At 38.3% G+C, this 13,750-nt stretch overlaps 2 protein-coding genes across 3 annotated transcripts in view; both read left to right on the plus strand.

Annotated features, from left to right (window-relative positions):
* The window catches only part of tmem108 (transmembrane protein 108), a 46,621-nt gene extending 45,178 nt beyond the window's left edge, over positions 1–1,443 (plus strand). The window contains exons 4-5 of the mRNA XM_083936059.1: positions 84–88; positions 1,197–1,443. Of these exons, the coding sequence (XP_083792185.1) occupies positions 84–88; positions 1,197–1,313 (122 nt within the window). The 3' untranslated portion in view covers positions 1,314–1,443. The remainder of the gene's footprint in view (positions 1–83; positions 89–1,196) is intronic.
* A 4,568-nt stretch (positions 1,444–6,011) lies between these two features.
* cdv3 (carnitine deficiency-associated gene expressed in ventricle 3) lies at positions 6,012–11,073 on the plus strand. 2 transcript variants are annotated; one of them, XM_083935799.1, is made up of 5 exons: positions 6,012–6,420; positions 7,474–7,550; positions 8,236–8,372; positions 8,721–8,883; positions 9,302–11,073. In XM_083935799.1, exons 1-5 carry the CDS (start codon positions 6,214–6,216, stop codon positions 9,426–9,428), a joined length of 711 nt encoding a protein of 236 aa, XP_083791925.1. In that variant the 5' UTR covers positions 6,012–6,213; the 3' UTR covers positions 9,429–11,073. The 2 variants fall into 2 exon arrangements, with proteins under 2 accessions (XP_083791925.1, XP_083791926.1); XM_083935800.1 differs by having other exon boundaries at positions 7,477–7,550.
* The last annotated feature ends 2,677 nt before the right edge of the window (positions 11,074–13,750 follow it).

Here is a 13,750-nt window from a genome sequence, read left to right on the forward strand (position 1 = left end):
CATTTAAACCGTAATGTAAGGACAGAAAATATAGCAGCCACATGAATGAATAAAAAATGTGATTTTTTAATAATTTTTTTCAGCTTGGGTTGGTGTCTATTAAAAAATGTGTTAAGCGGGTGGCATTCACGTCAATTCATTTAATTTTGACTTCAGTCCCCCCTATTTATTCCATTTATAGTTAGACCGCAGATAATATAGCCTTCTAAAGCAGCTCTTAAGTCTCATGAAAACTTTTAATAAGCTGCTGATAATGTGAATATGCTGCATCTGTTCTTTTCCATGAAGGGTTTGAATTGTTTTGTCCCACCATCCCCCGTTTATTTTATTTATTCACATGAAATTTGGTCTCTATTCTGAGAAAATAACAACAAGATAAGACTTGGATTAAGTGCATCAGTTTAGTGCATTACAGTGCTATCTGGTGGAAGAGGGGGTATATGACTTTCCAAGAAATGAATCCTTCTTTTCCGCACATCATTTTTAATTGACCATTGTTTTGTTCTGTTTTATTTTTTATCACCATCTCTTCAGTGGCCATTTCACTGTATCTCTTTTCTTTTATTCCTCTTCCGTTGCTCAATTTGCATTCCTTTGCTGCCTGTGGGGGCGTCAGGAGAGGGAAGCTGAGTTGGATCATGTGTGGGATGCCCCTGGTGACACCCAGGTGTTGTTTTCCCTCCCTTGCTTTACCTGTCTCTGTAGAGCAGCAGATAGCGCCATAGCGTCGTAGCTTCTCCTGGTGTTTTAGGTAAACGCTCCAGGAGAAATGATCAGGAAATGACAGCGTTTGATTTGGACCTTGCTGCTAAAAAAATGTCCTCATTCCTGCTGCGATACAAATCATTTAGGTTTTTTTTACACCTCCCTCCTCCAGCACATTGAGTCCCTCTGTTGTCTTGTTTCTCCTGAGTCATCCCTCCCTTTTACATCCCTTCCTCCGCCTCCCTTTGTATCTCTGCTCATCTAGCTTTGTCAGATATCTTTGTTCACCATCTTCTTAAAAAGCCCTGGGGTGCAAACCCATATGTTATTCTGTCCGCTTCCACACTACACTGCTCATTGCCTGTAGAGTGACTTAGATACAGTAGACTGTAGCGTGTGCCCTAATGGTGAACCATGAATCACAGCTATTGTTTAACACTTAGCCACCTGCAATATCCTTTGTTTTGTTTTTGTGTGTGTGCATTTTGCAGGATCATGACACCTGTCTACCCCCTAATGGAGACTACAGCGGCAGCAGCGTGGTCCTGGTTAACCCTTTCTGCCAGGAGACCCTCTTCATCAACAGAGACAAAGCTTCTGCCATCTAGGGACAGAAAAAAAGAGACACTGTCTGATTCTTCTCTTCTACTCCCCCTGCTGTTGTTGTCTATTTTATAAATGTGGTAAATATTCAGAGACTTTATTGTAACACAAAGAGGCATCCTGGAAGAGGAGTGATGTAATCAGACACTATTTACTATGAGGATGCACCTGCATATTTTTCTGATGTACATTTTCTACAAAAGGCTTAATTGTGATAAAAAAGAAGGTTTTTATCGTCTTTATAAAATACAGAATATATGTGGTTTTGTTTCATTACAGTGGCTTGATGGTAAGTGCACTGTGGATGTTGCCACATGAAATCTGCTTTAGAGAGAGAAACGTGCTAACATTTGAGCTGGTCTTTGTCATTTTTATTTCTCCTTTAAAATCAATCCCAAAATACTTAGAGCCTGTTGAACTTGAATATAGCACCTACGTTCTTGTGGGGGGATACTGTATGTGACAGACGTACATCAGGGCCCGTATTTATCAAACTGAAAAATACACTTAAGGATGATCTAAAGAGAACATTTAGGAGTAAAAAGTTATTCTCTGTGAAGAATAACACATTTATCAAGCAACTTACAGCAAAATGTAGGAGTTATGACAAAGGAATGCTCCGAGCGGAAATAGCTTAATCCCTACAACAATAAAATATATTTATAATACATGAGTAATAATAATTTTAATAATAAGAATACATTCTCAAGATGTTGTCCAAAGTGCTTTAATGGATGAATTATGTGGGTAAAATAAAACAAAAAACACAATAGGACAGTAGAATAAAGCAGAACAAAAACAAAAATCAAACATCTAAAGCGTCTATAATCTAAATTAGTATATAGGTTATATTAGGTTAAATATGTATTAGTGCTGGGCGGTATACCAGATGAACAGGTATGGTTTTAGTTTCCCATATGATATGAATTTTTCATATACGTCATATGATGTATAACTGAAACAATTGATGTATCTTTTCAGTAGGCAGCAAAATGTTTAACCTTGTTCGCCCTGAAGAGCGTATTGAGAGGGGACCCCTAATAACTGCGTACTCTTTCTTTTTACAGAATCAGAATCAGAAATACTTTATTAATCCCAGGGGGAAATTATTTTCCGGTATAACTTTTCAATTGATAAACCAAAACTAACTCTCTTAACACCATGGCACACAACAATTTGTGACACTAATAATTGTACATTTACGAGAAATTGGATGAATTGGAAGTAAAAAATGAACCACAAACTGGAGTAGGAAATAAATGAAATGAAAATCCTACAATAAGGAGTTTGGTGCCACACTGACAATAAGCACAGATATGAAGATGCATGAAAAGGCATCACAAACTAAATCAATGCCAGCTTTATTGTTGTTGTTTGCACCTCTTACACCTCTGGAGTCTGTAGTCATATCCAACTGTAACTTCATCAGTTTGAGAAATACGGGCCCAGATCTCTGATGGTTAAGTTGTGCAGAATATTTGGGTGATTTAAGGTCTGCATCTAGCAGTTTTTGAGAGATGTCAATGAAATGAAACGGATTGACAGTGGCTTTCTCCCTCACGTGTCACCAGCTTCTCTTAGGAGGGACCACACAGATGTCTTAATTTGTTAAGTTGGCCCTTTATGTATATATCAGTGTGTGTGTGTGAATGCCCTGTTTGTGTATGTAAGCATAGTGTGTGTGCGTGGACGGATGAGTTCAAATGTGCTGCCCCTCCTCAACCAAATATCACTGTTACTTTAAGTCAAACAAGACTTTTCTATCACATTCAGCTCTGTTTTGTCTGCGTGCGCGTGTATGTGTGTGTGTGTGTGCGTGTAAGCGTTTCTGAGTGCTGTAGGGAACAATTAGACCAACCTCGCTACTGTAAATGTCTCCCTCCATAAATAAAGTGTTTATCCATCAATGCAAACTGTTGAAATGTTGAATGATTGTGAGTTAGTTGCGAGATCACATAATATGTGTAAGAGACTGTCATAAATCTTGACCAATAAAAAACACTGAGATAAATAATGTATGCTGAATATTTACTGTGAGCACATACAAGAGGCAGTTTAATATTTTTGTTTTATTATTGAACCTGTGGTCCTTCTATCACCCGTTTTTTATTTTGCGTCACTGCAGTTTTACTCAATAATCAATGCTGCCTGCCTCTATTGTCGCTAAAGAACTTCTGCAGTGTGAGATGTTGTTCTGAGATCACTGATTCAAAAGGTGACGTTTTGAATAACACGGTTAAACATATAGATATTTCCTGCATTGGATGCTCAAAGCTGGGCTTCTTGTTTTGCACGCTCAAAAGTGGATATTTTACAAAATGTTCAGTGGCACGGTGGAGCAGTGTTCAACATTATGTATTTTTTGTACTGTAGTATACACTGTACTTTTTACTGCTGAGCAATAAAACAAAGAAAAAACATGACTCATCTGTTCATCTGATTCATCCTAAAATAATGTCAAGTATTAGACGTACTTTACTGCTGCATGTGTTAGATACACCATACTTACTGGTTTGCTATACAACAAAGCAGTGTAAACAGTCGACCACAGCACATCCATTGATGCAGTGGGCAGGAATTTTCTCTTTGTGCACAAGTGCTGCTGCATGTGGACAAGTGACCTCCAGCTCTGGAAATATGACGTCACTTCAATAATCTGTTTACAAGCCTGATTTACTGAGGCTTATTTTGATTGTATTAACAGAGTCACAGAGCTGTTCAAATCAAGCAAAACATGACGGTTCAACTTTCGACAGTGTCCTTTTTTTTTGTCCATATTTGAAAATCTATTCATGACTGGCCTCATACTGTTTTCAAAGTTTGGTCCAAATACATGCAGGAGTTTAAAGAATAACATGTATACTTTATATTTATGATTTATCCTTCATTGTACAGACGGAATTAAGCAGCAATAGGAATAACTGTTTATTTAGACAACACTGTATACAATACATTAATATGTTCAAGGAATATGCAGAGGTGCAGTAGGAATGTAAACATCTGTGGCGTGTTGTGAATAAATGCAGAGGTGCAGATGAAATTAAGCGTATACAGTCAGGGTCAGGTTCAGTTCTCATATGGCTGTTTAGTGGCTATAATATATTCTATTTGGAAGAGATATTCAGTCAAAATAAGATGTGTAGGTGATTCATATTTTAAACTTAATATGATCAGAGTTCATGATTAAGCCTTCTTTGTAAACAATCAATCTAATCTAATGTAAACATTCAGGTGTGTTCTTGTTGATAGAACATTAATAGATAAATTGCAGGCATATTCAAAAACATTCAGAGCTAGCTGTTCAAATTCATGAGCTATGAAGACAAAGGTCATGACTTAAAATAATATTCTTTTTTTTAGCAGAGAATAAGAAGACCACTGAGGCCGTGTTGTCTGCAGCCACCACTTCAATTACAACACAAATTTGAAATATCTAACACATTATAAAAAATGTATAGGTTACAATACTTTTGTATAGCAATAGGTTGACATTTCAGTGTTTAAGTGCATGATAATATTTCTTCCAAATTATTAGAGGAAAACAATTGCAGGAAGAGAAAAATGCTAACACTTTGTGTAAGTCCAAATTATGAATTATGATACAAAACATGGGTCAAAATTATGAAATGGTAAATGAGGATAATGGACCAAAGCTATTCAATTGTAGTAAGTAGAGTTGTCATTTTGATTTAGCCACTATTCTTCATCTTCTTCTTTTTTTAACTTATAATCTTATAAGTAATTTAATTTAATTTTCTTTTCCTGGAGGAAAAACTGAAATCCTGAAACAACTTTACATTTTCAGCAGCTGTAGTTGGTTTGCAGAATGTGTTTTTCACAGACAAAACATTTGCTGTAGCTTACTCGTAAAATATGATGCATTATCAAAGCAGCACCTAAAATACCTTACATTAAATTACTCCTGAAACATGCATGAATTTATGGTTAACAATAAAATAACAACAAATTAATATTGTATTGCTACTTTTACTTTATTTATTTTTTTGCCAATTGAAATTTATATTTTTTCTATTACTATTATATACATTACATTTTATTCCTGCAACTGCCATCAAATAATGATAACAATAATAATAGTATTAATAATAATAATAATAATAGTGTATCTGATATAGCACAATTTACAGAAAATGTGCTTCCTGTGATACAACTGTTTAAATAAGAACCACACAGTAAATTGAGCAAGCAAAAATAAATACCAATGGAAATAAAATTAAAAAGACTTAAGAACTAAAAATAACAAACATGAGAAAAGCCATTTCCAACAAGTCCATCCATCCATCTTCAACCGCTTGTCCAGGGGACGCGGGGTATTATATAATATAATATAACATAATATAACATAATACAATAATAATAATAATAATAATAATGATGATTATAATAATAATAATAATAATAATGCAATAACATGTAACCCATATAGAAATAAGAAGAATGATAAATATAACTGCTAAACATATTTTTTTATTTTAAAATTTAATTTACGATGTTCTTGCATTTAATATAAATTTTTTTTTAAATTATAATACAGTAAAATGTGGAATATGACTGATTTACATGAGAAAATGTCATGTAAAATGTACTAATATTGTGACTTTTCTGGGTTTTTTTGTGCGCATACCGTTTCCGGTTCAGGGCTGGAAGTGGTTCCGGGTCACGGTGAAGATTTGTCAAATAGCCCCGTGCATGGCATGGTTGTCAGGAGCTCCATCGACTCGAGTCAGGGATCCAAGGTGGAGCATTTTTATCAGCCTTAACACAAGTTAGCCCGTCGGAATAAGAAGTAATTCCACCTTTTCTGACCGTTTGAACCGCTGTCGCCTCTCCACACTTGTCATTTGCCCCGGTTAGCTTTACTAAGTTAACGTTTCTCTCTTGAAAATGGCGGATCTGCCACCAGAGAAGAGCCTGGACGACTTCTTTGCCAAGCGGGATAAAAAGAAGAAGAAAGAGAAAGGAAAGGGCAAGGAGTCGTCGTCGTCGTCGTCCGCCTCCTCTTCCGGGCCCACGTCTGCTGTGATCAAAAAGATGAAGAGGGAGAAAGACAAATCGGTGAAAAACGACAATCAGGACGCACAGATTGAAAAGGTAACCGACGCTCATAACGTTATTTCCCGGTAACTTCCCCCCCCCCCCCCGCCTTATAGCGTCTTTTTCCAGATAAGCGGGGGTCGCGTCAAATGTTGCACCCATCGTCAAAATCGGATTCCCATGTTTTAACCTGAAGGGAGAAAACGCCGGTTGCTAGGTAGCATATGGTTTCCCCCTGGAACACAGTATGACGGGAGACGAAATTTACCACGACACGGAACATTTTTGCGCTTTTAATTTCACAACCTTAGCATCCGCTTTGTGTCAAAACCGTACTAAGATGTAAACGTTTAGGACTTTTTAAAGCTAATACACTGTAAAAGGCCTTGTGTGTGTGCACGGGGATGCTGTCATCCCCTCTTTGACTAGGCCGAGCCGCCATTTGTCACAAGTTTCTACGTGGTTGACAGCCTTTTTAGCTTTCAAATGACTGTGTGACAGGGCTAACTCATCTAATGTAACAGAGCAATTCAACAGGGGGCCCGACTCATTGTTTCATAACCTTTTCCAACGCTTTCCCCCCCAAAATATGTCTGAAAATATACGTATACATGGATTGAACGTATTACAAGCAAAGATACAATTGTGTAAAAATAAATAAATACATTTAAACACAACCTTGATGATGCTTACTGGCTTATAGGCAAGGCCACAATTGAGCTGAAGGATTCAATGTGCCTTCCAAATGTGTTTAATATTAACATATGATGCATTCAATTCAATTTTATTTATAGTGCCAAATCATAACAAAAGTTATCTCAGACACTTTACAGAGTAGGTATAGACCACACACGTACAGTATATGAATATGTCAATAATGAGCATTGTATTATAATATAATATTGGTATGGTGTGCACCATAAATAATAATTATAATATTAAATAACTTGGTGTAACAATGACCCAAACTGTTAATGGCCCGTGTAACCATTTTCTTGGAAGACCTGGCTCAAGTGCAGCTGTTTCTTATTAAAGAAGAGCCTCACCATGTGAAGCAACACATGTCCTTTTAGTGTTGTGTGCTGTGAGTTAATGCTTCCTTCTGCCCAGGAGGATGAGGAATGGAAAGAGTTTGAGCAGAAAGAAGTGGATTACAGCGGGCTCCGGCTCCAGGCTTTACAGATAAGGTGAGAATGAAAATATGTATACGGTTGTCGTGACTCCTTGTCATTAGCATCTCAGCCTTAGTGCAATCGATGAGTATGATTATGGTGAAATTACAATATATTTTCATTTATATAGCACGTATGAAAACAATTACAACGTGTTTCACATAGCAAGCAAACTACAAATATAACATAACTTAAAAACAACAATAAAAGTATAAAAATGAATCACTTGTATTCACAAATGTATACACAAAATGAAACCAAGAAACAGAATAAAAGGGTGGTGCGATAAAGGTATTTTTAATATTTGATTTTAAACAAGCAACTCGCTCAGCCTGTCGTATTTCCTTTGTCAGGGTGTTCCAGAGCCTCGGGGCTCAATTAAGCCTAATTATGAAGCTACGATAAGACTATTAGATTGATTCTTGTGGTGTAATGCACTCACAATACTTACAAATACAGCGAGTATAGTGAGAGAAGACTGAGAATGACAGAGACTGAGAATAGTGGAAAATTCTACATTTCCACCCTTGTTAGTTTTTACTTTACATAATAGTTTTGTCATAGATTTTTAGTGCAAAATGGAAATATGTGCTCTTAAATGAGTAAACAGATGTGTTTTACAAGCAGATCTCAAGGATCTAAACTAGAGAAAATAAAATCCTCGATCGCTCATCATGGGTTCCCCTCTGGCTCTTTGCAGTGACGAGAAAGAGGAGGAGGAGTACGAAAAGGAAGAGGTTGGTGAAGATGGAGAGATCATTCTGGTCAGCGGAGATAAATTCTCCGGTCCTTGGAACAAGTCGGGCGCTGCTCCGCCCCCTGCTGCCGCACCTGTAGGTGAGTAAACCAACATAGCACTCATTTGTTTTTAAAGGGTTTGAACACCGCCAGGATGAACATACCACTGCTTATTAAGAATACCCTCATTGTTTTTTCCACCCTGCTCGTGTCGTTTACAGTGAGATTAGGCACTCTGGTCATGGGAGCCTGTCACTGAGCTAATTCTTCCAGCGTCCAAATGTTTTAAAATGGTTTAATAATACAAAACAATCATGTATACAGTCTGAAATCATTGTAAACCACTAGTTATGGACAGGTTTTCTTTTTATTGAATAACTAAATTCGTCCCTGAAAATTAGTTTTCCTCTTTCTAACCAGCGTGATCCCTTTATTTTTGAATTACAGAAGAAGAAGAGGAGCCCGAGTCGAAGCCTGCTGGTGTATATCGCCCTCCAGGCGCTCGGCTGACCACAACCAGACGAGCTCCCACCCAGGGGCCTCCTGAGATCTACAGTGACGCACAGTTCCCCTCTCTACTGTCCACCGCCAAGCATGTGGAGACACGCAAGTAAGAAGAGTTCGGTGAAAAATCGATTTAAGGAATTATTCAAATTTCTGTTTACAACGAAACTTTAAGTCGTCTTATTTTACTCATTTAGCAAGCTCGTAATTCAGCTTTGGAAATCAGCAGCGTAGCTCCATCGTAATTGATGCTTACTTTGTTACCATGGCAACAGATGCAGATAGGTTGGTTGATGTCTGAACACACCTGTGGAGTTTTTTTTTTAAAATCTCATGAGGGAAGTTCATATTTGTTTGTTTACTTTTGTCAATCATTATTTATTATTTAAATAGCCCCTTTTTCTGTTTTTCCTGTGTGCTGTAAAAAAAATGGAGATTTTATTTTTAGGCCCTATCAGCCAGCCCCAGTGGGAGGTTGATGTCTTGTTGCAGTTTGATTGAAGTGGTGCATGTCTGTGTTTCAGGGACAGAGAAATGGAGAAGACCTTTGAGGTTGTGAAACACAGGAACCGTGGTAGAGAGGAGACCGGTGGAGCTTCTATGCAGCAGTTGCAGCTTGACAACCAATACGCCATCCTGGGGGATAAGTAGAGCCGCTCCCCTCCATCCCCTGGCCCCTTCAGCACGGTCCTGCCCAGCCCCTCAAAGGAAGCTGAACTCCAGCTGTGTTGACTGCAGTCCTGACAGAGCTCGCTGTGCCACCATCACCACACTGGTTACTCACCCACACAACCTCATAAACACACACTTGTACACGGCAATACCATCGCACCACAAACAGTGACACTCCCTTTAAAACAAATAGAAACACACTTTACATACATTGGTTGGCAAAACTAAAGGACTGCATCTGAAGGGGCTGTTGAAAGAGGGAATAATTGAAAAGGAATTGGCAAAATACACCCAAATGTACAACACTGCAGCAGCAACAGCAGACGACACAATTGTCCTTTGTGGATTGTACTCAGAGCAGCAGTTGTGTGGCGCAACTTTTCTCTGGACTTCAACTTGCTTCGTTAAAGCCACAGAGGATAACTTTAGGCGAGATGATTTTACAAACTTCTGTGAAAATATCTATTTTTTTGCAAGATCGTTATAACCCAATCGCACATGGTATTTTGTGGTGTGTTTTTGAGTCGCGGTGGGGGCTTCGGGAGTGGGGGAACTGCCTCCGCAGCATAGCTGGTAGTGACAATGTGGACTGAGCTTTTTCTCGCTGTGGTGGTGAAAGGGGCAAACACCGGCCCCCTCCCCCCATATAAGCCGGCCATCAGGCTCTTTAATTAGAAACTTGAAGCTTTGGTTTTTTTTTCCCTCCATGATGATGACACTCTGCAAAGATCTATGGACAAGATGTGATAGGTTGTGGTCCTCCATTTAGAATTTCTATATAAAGTGGCCTTACTGATAGAGAGAAACTACTTTGTCATCGGAAGAGAACTTTGCTTGTTGTCTCACTGGCTGCTGCCTGCCTCTGGATCTCACCACTCTGTGACAAAAAACCCATATACAAACCAAACCAAATCCCTCTGTTCAAGAATGTAGTGCTGTCGTAGTTTGCCTGATGATTACAACTACTAACTGTCTTTCATACCCACTGTTTGATTTCGCAGCCCTGACTTCAATTTGGTCTTTTTAGACATCGGCAAAAGAGAAATTAAAGCTTGTTTCTAATCTGAAACCATTCTGGTGGTAACGAATGCTTTAATGTTGTCCGATGCCACATGGTCACAGATGTTACAAAAATAAAGAGACAGGAAACCACTTTGAAAGCAAATTTGTTGAGGTTGTTTGGGCATACTGCGTGAACAACTTTTATAATTGGTTGTAAAGTGGTGCATTTCATCTCCGGTTTTAAGACTTTTAAAAAAAAAATCCAGGCTTTTCGTCAGTGAGCATCCCTCATCGCAATTGTGTAGAACAGGTAGCTTGTGCATAACTTCATTTCCAGAGTTACAGCGATTTCTCACCTATAAAAACAAAACGCTCACCAAACCAACAGAGTACTATCTACTTACAAAACAGTGGTACGCCCAGTTAAGATCAAATGGGTTTTTGCTACAAGCATAGTTCTGTTTAGAAAGGTGAAGAACTGGATTTATGTTCTATGTTTCTGTCCTTTCCATTGAAGATGTCAGGGAGCGTTGATCCCTGCTGGAACATTTTGAGTGGACGTAGATAATATTTGTGACGAGAAGAGCCTAACACAAAAAATAAAGTGATCCTTGTGACTGAAGTCTTGTCTGAGTCTTTGAAAATTGGGATTTACTGTATACAGTGTCTTTTTCCAGAAACGTTGGTGTTGTCTATTTCTAAACTTAAAACTTGTGTTAACCTGCTACGCTCCCCAACTAATCACTTATTGGTGTTTCATTTTGACAAAAAGTGGACAAAGGATTAAAGTTCCAGCTCTTTTTGGAAAGAGTAAACCTTATACCGAGCATATTAACGAATAAAAAACTTTTCTCACACAACAGACTTGAAATGTTTATTTGAACGAGGCAGTAACACCAACAGGATACTTAAATTATCATTTACGCAATCTGTTCAGGAACTCTGCAGTCTGTCTTCATTTTTACTTCCCCTGTAAAGACAGCATGACCCATATTAAAATCACAATGAATGTAAATTGCAGCGAGCGCTAAATAGTTTCTTACCTGGATCACGTTTCCGGGAATTGTTGGTTCAGGTTCGAAACCAGAAGGATTGTCAAGAAAGGTCCAGACACCCATCGGATGCTTTGTGGGCTGAGGGAAATTAAGGAAAATGTCAAGAAGTCATAGTTCTATGTAAATATTACTATTAGTAATTCCAGACACATTTTTGCAGATAATAAACAAGAGAGACAATGCTTGGAATATATTTTATTTTAGTGAGAATGGCACACGTTTTTTTTTACAGGTCCTATTTTAATCTGCCGTTACCCTCGCCGGCCACAGGGCGGCGCTGCAGCGTATTAATGCGCACAACCTGTCCGGCTACACGACAAAGAGGAGTAATGGCGGTTCACCAAACCGCAATAATTTGCTCCACTTTGAAAGTAAAAAACAGAGAGCGGGGACACAGACAACTAACACCGGGAAGACGACGAAGGCACCGATTCAGAGAACACGTTGGTGGAAGTAAGTTTCACTCTTATTCACTGTGGAGCTGATGTTATGTTGATGATGCTAACTAAAAGCTAACTCTGGAAGTGAACCAACGGAAACAAGTCACAAGTTCAACCAGGTAATATGTCCGAAAATATACATTTACATGAATGCAACGTTTTATTCGCAAAGATACATTTGTGAACATTTTTTAATTTACACAACCTTGATGAGAGGCTTACTGGCTTAAAGACCTTTTTAATGGAATTTGTAAGTGACAGGCTTCTTCATTATTCACGTTCCTTCATTTTCGCCCCGGAACCTGTATAGCTAACTTTGTTATTCAGGTTCGTTCAATATAACGCCAGAACCTGTATAGCTAGCTTTGTTATTCAGGTTCGCTCAATGTAACCCCGGAACCTGTATAGATAGCTCCCTTGTTTATGTGTCGTCACTGTAAGCCCGGGAAAGCGCTAGTCGGCAACCTTTCATTCTCCCGGCTTTTCACATCTCCTGAACCTCTGTTGTAAACTAAGTTAGAACATGCACGATCATCTTGATTGTGATTACTCTACATTTGTACATTTATTACTCACTTATACTCCGTGTTTTGTACATAATTAGTCTTACCTGAGCTGTATATGTGTGCCATTTGTTCATACTTTAAAGAGACCTTCAAGCTAGCAGCACGTTGATGAAACAGCCATGTGTGGGTTTTTGCACCCTCGGTGAGCGGAGTGAGGTGTGTATCTTGAATATTGTCTGTGTGTAAATTGTAGACAAACTTGTGTTAACTAAGCTTTGTCTAATTATTGTTGCCATTTATTTTTATGATTTTGAATTACTTTAAGTATTTCTATGTATATGTAAATGTAGATGCACTGTGAAATGAGATTGTCATATTTGTGTCATGTGAAAGTGTTATTAAGTTCATTCTGTGCATATTTTTAGTTTTCATGGTGCTACAGAAAATAAAGAAAATTGCACCTGTCGAGACCCATTATTAAAAACATCGAGGGCTGCTACAGAATTCCTTTGCTAGGCAACAGCCTTGGTCCTTGTTAACTTCCTGTCAGCTGATGTCATTCACATACACTGCAACAGGAAATAAACTTGGACACATATAGAATCTTTATGTTTAAACCTTCTCTATAGTTAGGTAGCCATGCACAGATACAATTGACACACAGATTAATTTAAGTCCCTCAAAAAAGCCGGTTGTTCACGGAAAACAAGTGCACAAGAGGACAGGATTATGAGAACAATCAATGGGGAATCGGTTCAACACTTTTCTGCAGCAGGAGTTGGGCCTCTTGTACAGCTACATGGCAGGTGAATGCAAATGTTTATTCGAACCTCCTTCAGCAACATGCAATACCTTCACTGCAACTGTCTCCCAATCAGCTGCAATTTTAATGAAAGACAATGCGCCCTGTCACTGTGAACTGTCATTAGTGAACTGTGGAAGAGACTGAGTCAGAATGGACCCAGATCAAACCAGAGCAGTGTGAGAAACTAGTGATGTCCTGTGGGCGCAAATGTGCTGAAGTCATTCAAAGCTGTGGCCTCTGCACTTCCTGTTCATTTTTGAATCCTAGAGAAGATAACACTGTTGAAATCTTCTCTTCTGACACAATGGTCACTGTTCTCTAATTCTGATCACAGTTTTTTTCTAAAAAAATAAAGGTTTTTGTTAAAGTACCTTCGTTATTTAAAAAAAAAAATGCTAGCACAGAAGCTTATTTTGATCGGCTCTGTACTGTATATAAATGTTAATCCTAATCATTGTACTATATACATATTGCATGCGCTATATAAAGCTGT

Source organism: Echiichthys vipera, assembly GCF_963691815.1.
Source record: "Echiichthys vipera genome assembly, chromosome: 21".
NCBI classification, from domain to species: Eukaryota; Metazoa; Chordata; class Actinopteri; order Perciformes; family Trachinidae; genus Echiichthys; species Echiichthys vipera.